The sequence below is a fragment of the Ictalurus furcatus genome, chromosome 17 (assembly GCF_023375685.1).
Source record: "Ictalurus furcatus strain D&B chromosome 17, Billie_1.0, whole genome shotgun sequence".
NCBI classification, from domain to species: Eukaryota; Metazoa; Chordata; class Actinopteri; order Siluriformes; family Ictaluridae; genus Ictalurus; species Ictalurus furcatus.
The window spans coordinates 27,089,288-27,109,325 of record NC_071271.1 but is presented as its reverse complement, the minus strand read 5'-3'; the positions used below and the strand labels follow the sequence as shown (position 1 = coordinate 27,109,325).

General features: G+C 46.4%; 2 protein-coding genes across 4 annotated transcripts in view; one reads left to right on the top strand and one right to left on the bottom strand.

Annotated features, from left to right (window-relative positions):
• rab2a (RAB2A, member RAS oncogene family) overlaps nt 1–8,160 on the bottom strand; it is a 23,462-nt gene extending 15,302 nt beyond the window's left edge. The window contains exon 1 of the mRNA XM_053647375.1: nt 7,842–8,160. Coding sequence (XP_053503350.1) covers nt 7,842–7,887 — 46 coding nt within the window. The 5' untranslated portion in view covers nt 7,888–8,160. The remainder of the gene's footprint in view (nt 1–7,841) is intronic.
• Nucleotides 8,161–11,460: 3,300 nt separating this feature from the next.
• si:ch211-106k21.5 (leucine-rich repeat, immunoglobulin-like domain and transmembrane domain-containing protein 1) lies at nt 11,461–19,608 on the top strand. Of its 3 annotated transcripts, none has more exons than XM_053647366.1 (3): nt 11,461–11,591; nt 16,076–16,260; nt 17,885–19,608. In XM_053647366.1, exons 2-3 carry the CDS (start codon nt 16,248–16,250, stop codon nt 19,039–19,041), a joined length of 1,170 nt encoding a protein of 389 aa, XP_053503341.1. In that variant the 5' UTR covers nt 11,461–11,591; nt 16,076–16,247; the 3' UTR covers nt 19,042–19,608. The 3 variants fall into 3 exon arrangements, with proteins under 3 accessions (XP_053503341.1, XP_053503343.1, XP_053503342.1); XM_053647368.1 differs by lacking the exon at nt 11,461–11,591 and adding an exon at nt 15,380–15,853; XM_053647367.1 differs by lacking the exon at nt 11,461–11,591 and having other exon boundaries at nt 15,380–16,292.
• The last annotated feature ends 430 nt before the right edge of the window (nt 19,609–20,038 follow it).

The following is a 20,038-nucleotide window of genomic DNA, read 5'->3' as shown; positions in this document are numbered from 1 at the left end:
CCCTCCCTCCCACTCTCCCTCCCTCCCTCCCTCTCTCCCTCCCTCCCTCATACTCTCCCTCCCTCCCTCCCTCCCACTCTCCCTCCCACACTCCCTCCCTCATACTCTCCCTCCCTCCCTCCCTCACACTCTCCCTCCCACACTCCCTCCTCCCTCCCTCCCTCACACTCTCCCTCCCTCCCTCACACTCTCCCTCCCTCCCTCACACTCTCCCTCCCTCTCTCCCTCCCACTCTCCCTCCCTCTCTCCCTCCCACTCTCCCTCCCTCCCACTCTCCCTCCCACACTCCCTCCCTCATACTCTCCCTCCCTCCCTCCCACACTCTCTCCCTCCCACCCTCCCTCCCTCCCACACTCTCTCTCTCCCTCCCTCTCCCTCCCTCCCACCCTCCCTCCCACACTCTCCCTCCCTCCCTCTCTCACACTCTCCCTCCCTCCCTCTCACACACTCTCCCTCCCTCCCTCTCTCTCACACTCTCCCTCCCACACTCTCTCCCTCCCTCCCTCCCACACTCTCTCCCTCCCTCCCTCCCACCCTCCCTCCCACCCTCTCTCCCACCCTCTCTCCCTCCCTCTCTCACACACACTCTCCCTCCCTCCCTCACACTCTCCCTCCCTCCCTCCCACCCTCTCTCTCTCACACACACTCTCCCTCCCTCCCACACACTCTCTCTCTCCCTCCCCTCCCTCCCTCCCTCCCTCTCTCACACTCTCCATCCCTCCCACACTCTCCCTCCCTCCCTCTCACACTCTCCCTCCCTCCCTCTCACACACTCTCCCTCCCTCCCTCCCTCTCACTCTCCCTCCCTCTCTCACACTCTCTCTCACACTCTCCCTCCCACACTCTCTCCCTCCCTCCCTCCCTCCCTCCCACTCTCCCTCCCTCCTCCCACTCTCCCTCCATCCCTCCCACTCTCCCTCCCTCCCTCCCACTCTCCCTCCCTCCCACACTCCCTCCCTCCCACACTCCCTCCCTCCCTCCCTCATACTCTCCCTCCCTCATACTCTCCCTCCCTCCCTCCCTCATACTCTCCCTCCCTCCCTCCCTCTCTCCCTCCCTCCCTCCCACTCTCCCTCCCTCCCACTCTCCCTCCCACTCTCCCTCCCTCATACTCTCCCTCCCTCCCTCCCTCCCACTCTCCCTCCCTCCCTCTCTCCCTCCCTCTCTCCCTCCCTCTCTCCCTCCCTCTCTCCCTCTCTCCCTCCCTCCCTCATACTCTCCCTCCCACTCTCCCTCCCACACTCCCTCCCTCATACTCTCCCTCCCTCCCTCCCTCACACTCTCCCTCCCACACTCCCTCCCACACTCCCTCCCACACTCCCTCCCTCCCTCCCTCCCTCACACTCTCCCTCCCTCCCTCCCACTCTCCCTCCCTCCCACTCTCCCTCCCACTCTCCCTCCCTCCCACTCTCCCTCCCACTCTCCCTCCCTCCCACACTCCCTCCCACTCTCCCTCCCTCCCTCCCTCCCACACTCCCTCCCACACTCCCTCCCACACTCCCTCCCTCCCTCCCACACTCCCTCCCTCCCACTCTCCCTCCCTCCCTCCCACTCTCCCTCCCACACTCCCTCCCTCCCTCCCACTCTCCCTCCCACACTCCCTCCCTCCCTCCCTCCCTCACACTCTCCCTCCCTCCCTCCCTCCCTCTCTCCCTCCCACACTCCCTCCCTCCCACTCTCCCTCCCACACTCCCTCCCTCCCACTCTCCCTCCCACACTCCCTCCCTCCCTCCCTCACACTCTCCCTCCCTCCCTCCCTCACACTCTCCCTCCCTCCCTCCCACTCTCCCTCCCACACTCCCTCCCTCCCTCCCTCCCTCTCTCCCTCCCACACTCCCTCCCTCCCTCTCTCCCTCCCACACTCCCTCCCTCCCTCTCTCCCTCCCACACTCCCTCCCTCCCTCCCTCCCACTCTCCCTCCCACACTCCCTCCCTCCCTCCCTCCCTCTCTCCCTCCCACACTCCCTCCCTCCCTCCCTCACACTCTCCCTCCCTCCCTCCCTCCCTCACTCTCCCTCCCACTCTCCCTCCCTCACTCTCCCTCCCACTCTCCCTCCCTCCCTCCCTCTCTCCCTCCCTCTCTCCCTCCCTCCCTCCCACTCTCCCTCCCACACTCCCTCCCTCATACTCTCCCTCCCACACTCCCTCCCTCATACTCTCCCTCCCTCCCTCCCTCCCTCCCACTCTCCCTCCCTCCCACTCTCCCTCCCTCCCTCCCTCCCTCCCACTCTCCCTCCCTCCCACTCTCCCTCCCTCCCTCCCACTCTCCCTCCCTCCCACTCTCCCTCCCTCCCTCCCTCCCTCCCACTCTCCCTCCCTCCCACTCTCCCTCCCTCCCTCCCACTCTCCCTCCCTCCCTCCCTCCCACTCTCCCTCCCTCCCACTCTCCCTCCCTCCCTCACACTCTCCCTCCCACCCTCCCTCCCTCCCACTCTCCCTCCCTCCCTCACACTCTCCCTCCCTCCCTCCCACTCACCCTCCCTCCCTCCCTCCCACTCTCCCTCCCACTCACCCTCCCACTCACCCTCCCACTCACCCTCCCTCCCTCCCTCCCACTCTCCCTCCCTCCCTCCCTCCCTCCCACTCTCCCTCCCTCCCTCCCTCCCACTCTCCCTCCCTCCCTCACACTCTCCCTCCCACTCTCCCTCCCTCCCTCACACTCTCCCTCCCTCCCTCCCACTCTCCCTCCCTCCCTCCCACTCACCCTCCCTCCCTCCCTCCCTCCCACTCACCCTCCCTCCCTCCCTCCCACTCACCCTCCCACTCACCCTCCCTCCCTCCCACTCTCCCTCCCTCCCTCCCACTCTCCCTCCCACTCTCCCTCCCTCCCTGCCTCCCTCACACTCCCTCCCAGCCTCCCCCACACTCCCTCCCAGCCTGCCCCACACTCCCTCCCACACTCCCTCCCACACTCCCTCCCACACTCCCTCCCACACTCCCTCCCACACTCCACATTTTGAATGTGAACACAACTTAAACGTGGTGAATTATAGAAGAAAAAGAGTTTAGAAGTCTCCTCTCCACCAACACTTCTGCTGAAGACACCATGCTGTGTACTGGGTTTGTTATGCTGAAAACAAACAGCCTCCAACATTCACACTGTGTGTGTGAGAGAGTGAATGTGTTACTAAGCACAACAGTGGTTGCTAAGCGAGAGGGACGCACTCAAGACGACGACGCAAGTGCAACGCATACTCAACACACACACACAGTGATGACAAGACCTAATATTTTACCTTCATAAGTAAGAAAGGTACTCTGTGTCTGTGTGTGTATGTGTCTGTGTATGGGTGTGTATGTGTCTGTGTGGGTGGTCTGATGCTGCTTCTGTTGTCTGGTCTAATTAGCAAGATTTGATACATCCTCAGTGGCGGGGTTAAGGGAGTGAAACAGATGTAGAGTGATTTCTCTCACAACATCACGACTGATTATAATCACAATAAAATTACACGCTAATGTTCTCTCTCTCTCTCACACACACACACACACACACACACACACACACACACACACACAGTGTTCACACGCAAACACTTCCACTATTCCGATTACAGATTCCTAATGATGATGTTTTTATAGACTAATTATGTGGGACGGTGTTCAGTGTTAATGTTACCATGACAACAAGGAGCGTGTGAGTACGGTCAGTGTGTTCAGCTTCTTAAATCACGCTGCTTATGTATTTAAAGAGTTTTAATGATTCAGAGAACCGTCTGAGTGAGTGCAGTAATGTTACTCAGCATTTCATATTTATACTTAATTCAGTAACTCTGACACGAGGAGAAGGGTAGGGCGCGACATGGGGGGGCTGTAGTTAATCTGGGGGAAGGGTATAGTTAAACAGGGGGAGGGGCTGTAGTTAATGTTGGGGAGGGGTATAGTTAAACAGGGAGAGGAGCTGTAGTTAATGTGAGGGGGAAGAGCGTAGGGCACGACATGGGGGGGCTGTAGTTAATGTGGGGGGGGGCTGTAGTTAATGTGGGCGGGGTAACAGTTGAGAAACATGTCAGTGGATGAGTCTGTGTGTGTTTACTCGTTTACTCTGAGCTTCATCACATCATCAGGTTACAGAAGCAGGCAAGGAGAACATTCTGTCCTTCTGCAGTTTTATAAACAACTTCCCAGAACCCAACACCACAGTGTTTATCTATCAGAAAGGGCTGAATGTGTTTCTGAGACAAAAGAATCCCTAATTATCCAATAACAACCCATTGTTCTAACTGTGGGGAACTTTAAGGGTTCTGTGGATAATTAAGGGTTCTTAGTTTCCAAAAAAAACCCCACACATTCATGTACAGGGCTGTGTGATATCAATATTATATCATCATCATTATATTGTGATAAAACACTGCCACAGACACAGTGCTGTGAAAAAGTATTGTGTATGTCTCATACTAGATAGTTTTAGATCCTCAAATGAAATACAATGTAAAACAAAGGCAACCCAAATAAAGACACAGTTATTATTTATTTTAATGAAGCAAAAAAGTTCTATTATCCAACATCTATCACCCATGTGAGCAAATAATTGCCCCCTTATATTTAAAATTTGGTTGTGCCACCTTTAGCAGCGATAACTGCAACCGAACTCTTCCAATACCTGGAGATCAGACTTTCACGTTATTCAAGGACTAGGATTTACTCCTGTGATTTGGATCGTTGTCTCGCTGCAGAATTCACTCTCGCTTGAGTTTCACCTTACGGACTGAAGACCGGACATTCTCCTTTAGGATTTTCTGCTAGAGAGCAGAATTCATGTTTCCCTCAATTACTGCACGTTGCCCAGACCCTGAAGCAGCAGAGCATCCCCACACCATCACACTGCCTCCACCATGCTTGACCGTAGGTATGATGATCTTTTTGTGGAATTCGGTTTGGTTTACTCCAGATGTAATGGCACCCCTGTCTTTTAACCAACTTCATGCTGTTGAAAAGGTTCTATGTAAGTGTAGATCAGGCCTGGTTGTGTCTCATCCAGCTGAACCCCATTATCAATGCACGTTCATAGATTTGGGGAATTAGTAACTACAGGGGCAAATACATTTTCACACAGGCCCAGTTGGTATTGGATAATTGCTTTGCTTCAATAAATAACATTATCATTTAAAAACTATATTGTGTGTTTACTCCGGCTGCCTTTGTTTTATCTTAGATTTAGCATGTGATATACACAAACACAGGAGAAAACAGGATGGGGGCAAATACTTTACCACACCACTGTATACTATACAATAATGTGATTTCTTTTCTTCCTTCCTTTATGTTTTTTATTCATTACAGACAGAAGGAACTCAGCAGCAGCTGGCAAGATGTGATCTTTGACTTGAATCTTGAAACTGTGAAGTGTTTACGAGTTTAGTCACGGGTAAGTTATTTCCACAGATCGTAACGCAACACGACGCTTCACTGGCACTTAACTAGCAAACCTAAATATCATGATACACAGGGTAGAAATGTCTGAGTAGTGTGAGAGGATATGGTTGTGTGTGTGTGTGTGTGTGTGTGTTAACGATCATCACACAGATGCCGTGTGGAAAACGCCTCAAGCGTGTAAGAGAGTTTGTTTATTTATTTGCTTTGTTCATCTCCAGCCTTCTATCTGCTCACATCCACATTAACACTGAACAGGACCAAGCCTGCAATATTTACTGTAATAAGTTCATCTATATACTTCATCACCAGCTGATAAAAACCAGGTTACGGTGTCTATCGCAGGTTACGGTGTCTACGGCAAGTTACGGTGTCTACGGCAAGTTACGGTGACTAACGCAGATTACGGTGACTAACGCAGATTACGGTGTCTACGGCAGGTTACGGTGACTATCGCAGGTTACGGTGACTAACGCAGGTTACGGTGTCTACGGCAGGTTATGGTGTCTACGGCAAGTTACGGTGACTAACGCAGATTACGGTGTCTACGGCAGGTTACGGTGACTATCGCAGGTTACGGTGACTAACGCAGGTTACGGTGTCTACGGCAGGTTATGGTGTCTACGGCAAGTTACGGTGACTAACGCAGATTACGGTGACTAACGCAGATTACGGTGTCTACGGCAGGTTACGGTGACTATCGCAGGTTACGGTGACTAACGCAGGTTACGGTGTCTACGGCAGGTTATGGTGTCTACGGCAAGTTACGGTGACTAACGCAGATTACGGTGACTAACGCAGATTACGGTGTCTACGGCAGGTTACGGTGTCTACGGCAGGTTACGGTGACTAACGCAGGTTACGGTGACTAACGCAGGTTACGGTGTCTAACGCAGGTTACGGTGTCTACGGCAGGTTACGGTGTCTACGGCAGGTTACGGTGACTATCGCAGGTTACGGTGACTAACGCAGGTTACGGTGACTAACGCAGATTACGGTGTCTACGGCAGGTTACGGTGTCTACGGCAGGTTACGGTGACTAACGCAGGTTACGGTGACTAACGCAGGTTACGGTGTCTACGGCAGGTTACGGTGTCTACGGCAGGTTACGGTGACTAACGCAGGTTACGGTGACTAACGCAGGTTACGGTGTCTACGGCAGGTTACGGTGTCTACGGCAGGTTACGGTGACTAACGCAGGTTACGGTGTCTACGGCAGGTTACGGTGACTAACGCAGGTTACGGTGACTAACGCAGGTTACGGTGTCTACGGCAGGTTACGGTGACTATCGCAGGTTACGGTGACTAACGCAGGTTACGGTGTCTACGGCAGGTTACGGTGACTATCGCAGGTTACGGTGACTATCGCAGGTTACGGTGACTAACGCAGGTTACGGTGTCTACGGCAGGTTACGGTGACTATCGCAGGTTACGGTGTCTACGGCAGGTTACGGTGACTAACGCAGGTTACGGTGTCTACGGCAGGTTACGGTGACTAACGCAGGTTACGGTGACTAACACAGGTTACGGTGACTATCGCAGGTTACAATGATAAACACTTTGACCCGTCTGAGAGTTTAAACTCCACTGAACGCCATTTTCCTGAACATCCTCTCATTTCCTCTCACCTGAGGTCCTGTTCCAATCTAACACACCTTACAGCTTTAGTTCTACAAACATATACACTGATTACATTAATATTACGTTACTATTAAAATTGTCATGTCGCTTTGTTTATTTAAACGCGTCGATCATTAGCGAGCTAATCATACTGTACTGAATAGCGGGAGCTTGCTAGCAAGGTGTCATTTTTTTTCTCCAATCATATTCCGGCAGATCCCGCCTCCTGCGCTACGATTGGCTGGTCGTGGACCGTACACGCAGTCCTACCAATCGTAGCGCAGGAAACGGAACAACATAAGCCAATCATAGAGCAAGGGGTGGAGTTTGTCTGAATACAGATGGGGGAAAACGTAGGCTAAACTAGCGTTGATTAGAGGTTAAGACTGAGATTTCCCCACACCCAGTATGAATAATAATAATAATAATAAATTAATCTAGACATTTGGACAGAATGATTTTTTGCAGAAGTGATGAATAATTCGATAAGTGTAATTATTTGATTATATATATATTAAAAAAAGAGAGAGATAAATAAGATATAAGCCAGGTCCGTGATCTGACACAATGCTAACTGGTTAATATTCAGATGACTGGATTTGGAATAAATTATTCTACGCTCACCCAAACAGTTTTTTAAATGTAATAAAATGGAAGCAGAGAGAAAAGGAAAGCAGATCCTCGGGTCAGTCATCCCACCCCTCGCTTTCACCACGTCATTCACTCCAACACTGCGGAAATACTCAGCATGAAGGGGGTTTGATGTAAAACACCGACCGCGGACAGGTTAGCAGTGCTGATGGTGTTAGCCAGTTAGCTTGTGTCACTGCCAGGATGAGTGTGTTCTGTACCTGTATCTCCGATAATGATGTATTTGAAGAGATAAGCGTACGCCATGGCCAAGCCGCTGTCTCCGGCCTCTCCTCTGCTTTAAAATGGCTCCCGAAAAAAACAATAAAACCGAATATACAGCGCTACAGAGGGCTAATTCTCCTGTAGCTCGGCTCGGACAGGGTTAGCGCTCCCACTAGCCGGCAGGAAGAGGGTTTATTCAGGCGCTCACTGCACTTTACTCCCTTTACTGCGCTGTTTTTTCTCCCTTCGACGCCGAAACGAACAATAAACACCTCAGAGCTTCGCCGATGACGTCATCACGTTCCGCCTTCGCCACGCACGCACCCGACTCAACCGGAAGTTTACATGTTTATATGTTTTTTAATGAATTAAAGTCATTTTCACTTGAAGCTCTTCAGGCAAGTTATTAAACACCAGACTGAGATATAAAAACATAAATGAGTTTTAAAACGTAATTACACGTAATCGAATTACAAACACGTACATACAAAGAAATTACAAACTCTCACTTTATTATTATTATTAGTAGTAGTAGTAGTATTTAAAATATTTATACAGCTTAACGCTTCAAATACAAATTCTAAAATTATACTATACACTAAGTACAGCATTAAAAATGTATTTGTATATAAATATATTTTAAATATATTAATTATTCGTTTTCACAGCCTAACGCTGCAAATATATTTTATAAAAACTATAGACCGAGTACAATAAATGCAATGAGTTATATAAAATAAATGATATAAAAATATATAAATAAAACTAAAACACGATTTTCCCTTTAACCGGAAAATCACACTTTTAAACTCACAACACTTCCGGGACTCACCCGGAAGTTCACACACCTTTTTTATGCCAAAAGCTACGGATGAACAGGGTAATGATAAAAGAAATAATAATAATAATAATAATAATAATAATAATAATAATAATAAAATAGATATCACAATCACAGAACGTTGAATGCTGATATTCTTACAATTTTTCTTTACTGGAAATCTTATTTTAAAAAGTACATTTATTTATGCAAATGAAGCTTCGTATAATTAAATATGCATATATTTGAATACTTAATCCAGTTCAATGATTAAACCAAAAATCTTTAAATTTTTTGCCCATTATAAAGATGAGATTAAGAGATTAACTGAGTTTTTTATTGCCCGCATCATCACTATGAAATATGAGAGAGAATTAATACAGAAAAATAAAAGTAAACATTAAACAGAAATCTATAGAAATACAGTTGTAAAGTCTGTACATGGGAAAAACATCACCTGGTCTTTATCTAATCTTTAACTGTCCAGTGTGGTGAGTCTGTGCCCCGATAGCCTCAGATTCTTGTTCCTGGATGACAGGAGAGGAACCTGATGTGGTCTTCTGCTTTTGTAGCTCATCCACCTCAAAGGTTTGATGTGTTGTGCATGCTGAGATGCTTTTCTGCTCACCACGGTTGTAAAGAGTGATTAGAGTTACTATAGACTTCCTGGCAGATCAGACCAGTCTGGTCGTTCTCCTCTGATCTCTCTCATCAACAAGGTGGTTCAGCCTGCAGATCCTTCCCTCACTGGATGTTTTTTGGTTTTTCGCACCATTCTGAGTACTCCATAGACTACTGTGTGTGAAAATCCCAAGAAATCAGCAGTTTCTGAAATACTACAGCAACCATGCCACAATTAAAGTCACAGAGATCACACATTTTCTTCATTCTGATGTTTGATGTGAACATTAACTGAAGCTCTCGATGAGAATATGCAGCTGCCACATGATTGGCTGATTAGATAACTGAATAAATGCGGAGGTGTTCCTAATAAAGTGGACAGTGAGTGTATATATACATTCTGGTTGTTACAGTTACTCCATAGCTAATGTGATGATCTGCACCCTGTTTGTATGCTGCTAGAAGAACCTGTAAGAAGAACCTGAAGGTAACTGACTTTATACATCTGCTAGAAATAACCTCGGGACCAGCTGCTTAAAAGTCATTTTAAAAATGGCCATGAAGTGGGAAGAAAGGATTGCACAAAGGTCTAGAAGCATTTGTTTACACGAAGAAGGCTACTGTATTCACCAGATCAGCAAAAAACTAAATCTCCTTTTCTCCACAATTGCGTATATCATAAAAATGTTAAAAGATGGAGGAGTTGTGAATAAAATCAAGAAAAACAGGTGAGAAACAGCAGGAAGGGTTGCTTCAGACATTACTGAGAATTACAGGACACAACCTAGTGCACAAACTATTCAAAACAGGATGGAGGAGCAGGAGAGAGAGAGAGAGAGTGAGAGAGAGAGAGTGAGAGAGTGTGTGAGAGAGAGTGAGAAAGTGAGAGAATGAGAGAGAGTGAGACAGAGAGAGAGAGAGTGTGTGAGAGAGAGTGAGAGAATGAGAGAGAGAGAGAGAGAGTGAGTGTGTGAGTGAGAGAGTGTGAGAGTGAGTGTGTGTGTGAGAGAGAAAGAGAGTGTGTGAGAGAGTGAGTGTGAGAGTGAGAGAGAGTGAGAGAATGAGAGAGATAGTGTGAGAGTGAGAGAGAGTGAGATAGAGAGTGTGTGAGAGAGTGAGAGATAGTGTGTGTGTGAGAGAGGGAGAGAGTGAGAGAGATAGTGAAAGTGAGTGAGAGAGATAGTGAAAGTGAGTGAGAGAGTGTGAGAGAGAGTGAGAGTGTGAGAGAGAGAGCGAGAGAGAGAGTGTGTGAGAGAGAGAGTGTAATGCGGAGGAAAGAAGAACAGAAAGATGAAGAAAGTTGTTGAGAAGTTCTGCCAAACAAAGGATGGGAAACTAAACACTGTAACGGTGGTGTTTAATGAAGTCACTACTGACTGTCCTAATACTTTTTCTCTAATTATCACCAGTATTTCTAGCAACAAACAGTTCAAAGCTGATCTTTACAACACAGTAAAACCAGTGCTAATACACATCAGGACACCAGTAACACACTAAATGGTTGTTTGTGTGGAAATGGATCAGCCCACTGTTCGGTAAAGGGGGGGGGCACTAAAATATTATAAACACTCGAGAAATCCTCCACAAGGTTCCATTTAACACATCATTTGTTGTTTTAATTTGAGAAATAACTAAAGTAATTAAGTTTGTAACTCGCCTTCTGTTCATTTAGTCATTTATTTGACGCATTGTGCTCTACCACGCGGTTGCTTGTTGCCATGGAAACGGCGGATACCACTGCGCAGTGGAATAGGGGAGCACTTCCTGCCTCGCAATTTCTTTAAAACACTTAAAAGCACATAAACATTGTGTTCTGTGCCACTTTGACGATGAAGATTGTGTTATTAATGTTTATTACATACATGTATCATTTATTTATCATTGAAATATAGTTTGTGATAATATTGTGATCATTATATTGTTGCTCTGAAACCAGTTATTGTGCGTCATTAGATCGCCCCCTAGTGGTTAGATTGAGCACTACTCACTAACAAACTTTTTTGTTTGTTTTTCTGCGACTAAAATAATTTTGATATAAATTGATTTATATAAATTAATTTATTGGTTTGATATTTGTATAAACAGCTGGGTTTTTATACAAATTATCGATGAATAAATATGTAGATGTGATGTTTTCTCACAATATTACTGTAAATACACCATCTGGAGTCCGAATCTAATATTAAACACCAGAGGGCGCACTTTCACTCACTTTCACTCACTTTCACACACACACACACACACACACACACAGGGAGGAGGCAAGGTTTTATCTCGGTGCTGAAGTGAAGGATGGCAGCTCGGGGTAAGAGACTAACTTTATAAACTTTATAAACGAGATTCAATCTGCAGGAAATGAAAGTGTGTGTGTGTGTGTGTGTGTGTGTGTGTGTGTGTGTGTGTGTGTGTGTTTATATGTTTATATTTCTCTGTACTCCTTGGACTTTGTGGTAATGTAATTTACACTGTTCAGTTTTAAATGAACACTGATCTTTATTTTTTTAAAGAGGGACATTGATATGAACTCGATCATGCGTGTGTGTGTGAAGTGATATAAACCTTTAGAGAATAATGCTGCTGAAGTGTGTGTTTATGTGAGAGGAAGAGGATGGAAATGGTTTGCGGATGAGGTCATGGATATGAATATAAGAGCACTGAAAGCTGTAAACTGGAGCTGATCATTTAGCACTGTGCAATCATTATTATTATTATTATTATTATTATTATTATTATTATATCTCTTTATTTATTGGTTTATTAAGTAAGAAAACCATTAATGAGCTCATCTGTCTCATCTCACACCAACATCTGCCCAGATGTTATACTGATACAAAAACTGGAGGAGTGTGTGTGTGTGTGTGTGTGTGTGTGTGTGTGTGTTCATGAGGAGTAAATAAGATCAGTACTTTAATAAAGCTATAAACTCATGAGTAATAAATAAATGAAACAGTTGAGGCTGTTATAGAAACACAGTAAAGCACAGGGTTTAGTGATGAAGCTGAGTTTGTTGTGATTGTTTTCCTCCGACTGCACGTCCCCGAGTGTTTTATTCCTCTTACACCACAGCAACTCTCCAACAACTGCACTTTACTCATTAAGGAGCATGTCATACTTTTTATCCATTTAGAGTTACATATAATGTTCTCACTTACGTTTCAGCAGCTATAAACACTCGTTCCTTCACCATCCTGTTCTCTATTCCCTCTCTCTATTCCCTCTCTCTATTCCCTCTCTCTATTCCCTCTCTCTCTATTCCCTCTCTCTATTCCCTCTCTCTATTCCCTCTCTCTCTATTCCCTCTCTCTATTCCCTCTCTCTCTATTCCCTCTCTCTATTCTCTCTCTCTATTCTCTCTCTCTTTATTCCCTCTCTCTCTATTCCCTCTCTCTATTCTCTCTCTCTTTATTCCCTCTCTCTATTCCCTCTCTCTATTCTCTCTCTCTATTCTCTCTCTCTATTCCCTCTCTCTATTCCCTCTCTCTCTATTCCCTCTCTCTATTCCCTCTCTCTATTCCCTCTCTCTCTATTCCCTCTCTCTATTCCCTCTCTCTATTCCCTCTCTCTCTATTCCCTCTCTCTATTCCCTCTCTCTATTCCCTCTCTCTCTATTCCCTCTCTCTATTCTCTCTCTCTTTATTCCCTCTCTCTATTCCCTCTCTCTATTCTCTCTCTCTATTCTCTCTCTCTATTCCCTCTCTCTATTCCCTCTCTCTCTATTCCCTCTCTCTATTCCCTCTCTCTATTCCCTCTCTCTCTATTCCCTCTCTCTATTCCCTCTCTCTATTCCCTCTCTCTCTATTCCCTCTCTCTATTCCCTCTCTCTATTCCCTCTCTCTATTCTCTCTCTCTTTATTCCCTCTCTCTCTATTCCCTCTCTCTATTCTCTCTCTCTTTATTCCCTCTCTCTATTCCCTCTCTCTATTCTCTCTCTCTTTATTCCCTCTCTCTATTCCCTCTCTCTATTCCCTCTCTCTATTCTCTCTCTCTGTATTCCCTCTCTCTATTCTCTCTCTCTTTATTCCCTCTCTCTATTCCCTCTCTCTATTCCCTCTCTCTCTATTCCCTCTCTCTATTCCCTCTCTCTATTCCCTCTCTCTATTCTCTCTCTCTTTATTCCCTCTCTCTATTCCCTCTCTCTATTCCCTCTCTCTCTATTCCCTCTCTCTATTCCCTCTCTCTATTCCCTCTCTCTCTATTCCCTCTCTCTATTCCCTCTCTCTATTCCCTCTCTCTATTCCCTCTCTCTCTATTCCCTCTCTCTATTCCCTCTCTCTCTATTCCCTCTCTCTATTCCCTCTCTCTATTCTCTCTCTCTTTATTCCCTCTCTCTCTATTCCCTCTCTCTATTCTCTCTCTCTTTATTCCCTCTCTCTATTCCCTCTCTCTATTCTCTCTCTCTTTATTCCCTCTCTCTATTCCCTCTCTCTATTCCCTCTCTCTATTCTCTCTCTCTGTATTCCCTCTCTCTATTCTCTCTCTCTTTATTCCCTCTCTCTATTCCCTCTCTCTATTCCCTCTCTCTATTCCCTCTCTCTATTCTCTCTCTCTTTATTCCCTCTCTCTATTCCCTCTCTCTATTCCCTCTCTCTCTATTCCCTCTCTCTATTCCCTCTCTCTATTCCCTCTCTCTATTCTCTCTCTCTTTATTCCCTCTCTCTATTCCCTCTCTCTATTCCCTCTCTCTCTATTCCCTCTCTCTATTCCCTCTCTCTCTATTCCCTCTCTTTATTCTCTCTCTCTTTATTCCCTCTCTCTATTCCCTCTCTTTATTCTCTCTCTCTCTATTCCCTCTCTCTATTCTCTATATTCTCTCTATTCCCTCTCTCTATTCCCTCTCTCTATTCCCTCTCTCTATTCTCTCTCTCTATTCCCTCTCTCTATTCTCTCTCTCTATTCCCTCTCTCTATTCTCTCTCTCTATTCCCTCTCTTCTCTCTCTATTCCCTCTCTCTTTATTCCCTCTCTTTATTCCCTCTCTCTATTCTCTCTCTCTATTCTCTCTCTCTATTCTTTCTTTATTCTGTCTCTCTATTCCCTCTCTCTATTCTCTCTCTTTATTCCCTCTCTTTATTCTCTCTCTCTATTCTCTCTCTCTCTATTCCCTCTCTCTATTCTCTCTTTATTCCCTCTCTTTATTCTCTCTCTCTATTCTCTCTCTTTATTCCCTCTCTCTATTCCCTCTCTCTATTCTCTCTCTATTCCCTCTCTCTATTCTCTCTCTTTATTCCCTCTCTCTATTCCCTCTCTCTATTCTCTCTCTATTCCCTCTCTCTATTCTCTCTCTTTATTCCCTCTCTCTATTCCCTCTCTCTATTCTCTCTCTATTCCCTCTCTCTATTCTCTCTTTATTCCCTCTCTCTATTCTCTCTCTATTCCCTCTCTCTATTCCCTCTCTCTATTCTCTCTCTATTCCCTCTCTCTATTCTCTCTTTATTCTCTCTCTTCATGTTAATAAGATAATAAACAGTGTGGTGTTAGTGAGAAACAGTAGTGAAGTGTAAACTCTGTGATGAAGATGTTGAAAAGTTAAAGTTACAGCTTCACCTCTGACTGTTACACAGCGCTGACACTGGAGACTCCTTCCATACACGCTACATAAACACACTTCTCCTCACTTTAATAAAAATTAACCACATCAACATGTTTATAATCGGTTTATTATCAGTGGAGCGTGCGCTGTACACGTCCCTGTGAGCGAGCCGTTACTATAGAAACCATAACGCGTTAGAGCGAGAGCATTAATATAAACCTGCGATTTGAAGCTGCACTGCGTTAAGTTTAGATTAAATTGTAACATTTCTGTCTCAGGGAGGGTGTTGGTTCATTCCACTCACTATTGTTTACATCAGGAAATCTGCTGTCACGGATACAGTGGAGGAGGAAACACACACACAAACACACACACACACACACACACACACACACACACAGTGCTGAGGTGGAGAGAGAACAAAGTACAGCGCCTTTATCAGCTGTAAAGACCAGCTCCAGCTCCAGCTCCAGGCCTCGGACACTGTATCAGAATATTATGATCTGAGTAGTTATACATCAGATATTAAAAGTAAAATAAAAACACTGTTCCGTGGTGTTTCTCTGTAATACGTTTACTCACGTATACTAAAAATCACAGGTTTATATTAATGCTCTAATGCGTTATGGTTTCTATAGTAACGGCTCGCTCACAGGGACGTGTACAGCGCATGCTCCACTGATAATAAACCGATTATAAAGTGTGTTTATGTAGCGTGTATGGAAGGAGTCTCCAGTGTCAGCGCTGTGTAACAGTCAGAGGTCAAGCTGTAACTTTTTCTGACATTTTGAAGCTGTATGTATTTTTTTGCTTTTGCTGTGCTGTGAGAGGAATAAAACACGTGGGGACGTGCTGTGAGAGGAATAAAACACGTGGGGACGTGCTGTGAGAGGAATAAAACACGTGGGGACGTGCTGTTAGAGGAATAAAACACGTGGGGACGTGCTGTGAGAGGAATAAAACACGTGGGGACGTGCTGTGAGAGGAATAAACCACGTGGGGACGTGCTGTGAGAGGAAACTAAGCAACGTGAAGGAGGTAACAGTGACTCCGCGTCATCACTCCACCCTGCTGATGTTTAATACGTATATAGTCTTTCTATAAATAGTTGATTTTTTCCTTCATTTAGAGTTGAATTGTTTTTTTTTCTGTTTTTAAGCGCAATTTAAATGAATGGATGATGCTATAAAGATGATCGTCCTCTTCTTCTTCTTCTTCTTCTTCTTCTTCTTCCTGGTAAACTGATCTGTTTTTCTTTAGGTTTGACTCCGAATCCCAAACTCACATCATCACGTTGGCAAAACGTTAATCAAGCCACGAGAGAACTGAAACCGTGGCAGCGTCTCCACACGCCGGGGGATTACTGAAGCTTTACGCTCAACAACACGCAGAGAAAAACAGGCCGTAATCCTGCACTGGAGCTACCAGGCTAATGGAGCTAACAGGTAATGGAGCTAACAGGTAATGGAGCTAACAGGTAATGTAACTCTCTTCTCCTCTCCTCTCCTCTCTTCTCCTCTCCTCTCCTCTCTTCTCCTCTCTTCTCCTCTCCTCTCCTCTCTTCTCTCTTCTCCTCTCTTCTCCTCTCTCCTCTCCTCTCTCCTCTCCTCTCCTCTCTTCTCTTCTCTCTTCTCCTCTCTTCTCCTCTCTTCTCTCCTCTCTTCTCCTCTCTTCTCCTCTCCTCTCTCCTCTCCTCTCTTCTCTCCTCTCTTCTCTTCTCTCTTCTTCTCTCTTCTCCTCTCTTCTCCTCTCCTCTCCTCTCTTCTCTCTTCTCTTCTCTCTTCTCCTCTCCTCTCCTCTCTTCTCTCTTCTCCTCTCTTCTCCTCTCTCCTCTCCTCTCCTCTCTTCTCTTCTCTCTTCTCCTCTCTTCTCCTCTCTTCTCTCCTCTCTTCTCCTCTCTTCTCCTCTCTTCTCTTCTCTCTTCTCCTCTCCTCTCCTCTCTTCTCCTCTCTTCTCCTCTCCTCTCCTCTCTTCTCTCTTCTCCTCTCTTCTCCTCTCTTCTCCTCTCTCCTCTCCTCTCTCCTCTCCTCTCTTCTCTTCTCTCTTCTCCTCTCTTCTCTCCTCTCCTCTCTCCTCTCCTCTCCTCTCTTCTCTTCTCTCTTCTCCTCTCTCCTCTCCTCTCTCCTCTCCTCTCCTCTCTTCTCTTCTCTCTTCTCCTCTCCTCTCTTCTCATCTCCTCTCCTCTCTTCTCTTCTCTCTTCTCCTCTCCTCTCTTCTCTTCTCTCTTCTCCTCTCTTCTCCTCTCTTCTCCTCTCTTCTCTCCTCTCTTCTCCTCTCCTCTCTCCTCTCCTCTCTTCTCTCCTCTCTTCTCTTCTCTCTTCTTCTCTCTTCTCCTCTCTTCTCCTCTCCTCTCCTCTCTTCTCTCTTCTCCTCTCTTCTCCTCTCTTCTCCTCTCTCCTCTCCTCTCTCCTCTCCTCTCCTCTCTTCTCTTCTCTCTTCTCCTCTCCTCTCTTCTCATCTCCTCTCCTCTCTTCTCTTCTCTCTTCTCCTCTCCTCTCCTCTCTTCTCTCTTCTCCTCTCTTCTCCTCTCTTCTCCTCTCTTCTCCTCTCTCCTCTCCTCTCTCCTCTCCTCTCCTCTCTTCTCTTCTCTCTTCTCCTCTCCTCTCTTCTCATCTCCTCTCCTCTCTTCTCTTCTCTCTTCTTCTCTCCTCTCCTCTCTTCTCCTCTCTTCTCTCCTCTCCTCTCTCCTCTCCTCTCCTCTCTTCTCTTCTCTCTTCTCCTCTCTCCTCTCCTCTCTCCTCTCCTCTCCTCTCTTCTCTTCTCTCTTCTCCTCTCCTCTCTTCTCATCTCCTCTCCTCTCTTCTCTTCTCTCTTCTCCTCTCCTCTCTTCTCTTCTCTCTTCTCCTCTCCTCTCCTCTCCTCTCCTCTCTCCTCTCCTCTCTTCTCCTCTCTTCTCTTCTCCTCTCTTCTCCTCAACTCTCTTCTCTTCATTGTGCTTCTAGAACATTTCCATATCAAAGAGGCTTCAGATGCTGAGGACTATCTAAAGAACCCTTGAGGAACCCATGATAGGATCGAAATGGAGCTCGCTACCAAGTGTGACAGTTTAACTCTGTGTTTTTGTTGTAGGACTTGTTTGTCTCAGTGGGCTCCTCTCTGTCCTCCGTGTCGTGTCCGGATCTGAGGGACGGGTCGACAGATGCGAGTGTCCATCAGCCACCATCACGGATCAGTTTCCTTCCCATTTCTCCAACGAGACCTGCTGTCTGAACTTCACTGGATCTTCATTTCCACGAGTCTCATGGGCCGCATTAAGAACCACGCCCGACCTTCAGACCCTGGATTTGTCCTTTTGTAACGTCACACTGATCCATGACACGGCTGTGGGTTCTGCTCCTGCTTCTCTACGAGAGATTTATTTAAATCAGAACCAGCTGAGATTCCTTCCTCGAGATTTCCTCGTTGATGCCGTCGGTTTGGAGGTGCTGGATTTGGGGCAGAACTTTCTGGAGGAACTTCCTGTCCATTTCCTAAAGAATGCTGAAAATCTGCGAGTTCTGATTCTTAGCGGAAATCGTTTGAAATCACTTCCTGCGTCCGTCCTCAAACTTCCCCTCCAGCGGATGGATTTATTGGGAAATCCGTGGACATGTGCTTGCTCTTTCGTGGAGGATTTCCACTCTGCTAATCAGGGCAACTCCAGCAGGTTGCAGGGCATTGTGGGTAACCTGACATGTTCTTCCCCTGAAAGCCTTTCAGACAGGACAGTTTGGTCCGTCCACATTGATGACGTTTGTCGTCTTTCAGGTCTGAATGCTCTCTTCATCCTGCTTCCGCTCCTCCTCCTCGTTCTTCTGATGCTCTGCTGGTGCTGCGGGAGGAAAGAGGAGAAGAAAGACTTGCAGAAATCTGGGACAGTGCGTATGAAGAACGGAGATTTAAGCAACGGGAGCACAAAGGACAACATGTTGAAGAAGCAGCTGATGTTCAGACCTTCTTCAGCTCTTCTGGGCAGCACGAGGGACATCTACGAGGAAGTGGAGGCGAAACTGGGGTCAGTGGACTCTCTGGGACCTCCACCTTCCACCTCATCTGGTAAAGAGGAGCACCAGGAACTGGACAGTAAGCAGGATTTAGAGACGGTGAGTGTGAGCGAGGTGATGAGGGACTCAGCGGATCGAGAGAAAGCCTACATGACTCAGTCCACTAAATACTACAGCCTGGTTCCGGGGCTGGAAATCGACGACTCGGACCATGGCGAGTACGAGAGCGTGGATCTGTCATGAAGTTCCGTCTTCACTACTGGACAGTTCCAGTCTATTTCAATAACCTCGGGTGGACAGTGGTAATTATGGAAGTTTACAATATACTGAGAACTCTGAAGTGAGAACCTCGTACACAATCGAGTCCAAAAGACTTCCACTGTTAGGAACTGTTGGTGTAGATGAAGGACTCAGATGTTAGTATGAGTACACTCAGAAAACTTGTGTGTTGAATCTGAATCGGAGTGAAATTGATTCTTATTGATTCGTTTGTGATGTGGTTCGGTTTCACGCTGCACAATAAACAAACCTTTCATGATTAGACAACGATGTAAATAACTCGTTTAAAACGTCTCTGTGGGACATCCAGAGTTAATTTTTTTACTTTTCGTTTGTTTTGTGCGTCCGAATCTCCAGAACACGTGGCGTTTCTGCAGTTCTGTCCTTATTACAGCCGGGAAAGTTGGGACTCAGACGATGGAGGGTTCTAGAGTGTGGGTTTGTCCTGACCACACTGTGTTTTGTTTTAAATGAGACGCTGGACAGGACATGTGAGACGTGAGGAATGTGGATTAAAGACGTTAACTAGCAGCTTCTTTGTGTTCCTGCTGGACAAACAGTCTACAGCACACACACACACACACACACACACACACATGGGGGGGTTAATTACGGAACCTGATACAGAGCTCAGAGTTCACTACGGAACTATTCTCCGTTAGAGGAAATTCATTTCAAACTCATTTCATTTCACATAATGACAACTGAGTAACAACAAACACCTCCATCATCATCACCATCATCACCATCTTCATCATCATCACCATCACCTCCATCATCATCACCATCACCTCCATCATCATCACCACCATCATCACCTCCATCATCATCACCACCATCATCACCATCACCTCCATCATCATCACCACCATCACCACCACCACCTCCATCATCATCACCATCATCACCTCCATCATCATCACCACCATCATCACCATCATCATCATCATCACCATCATCA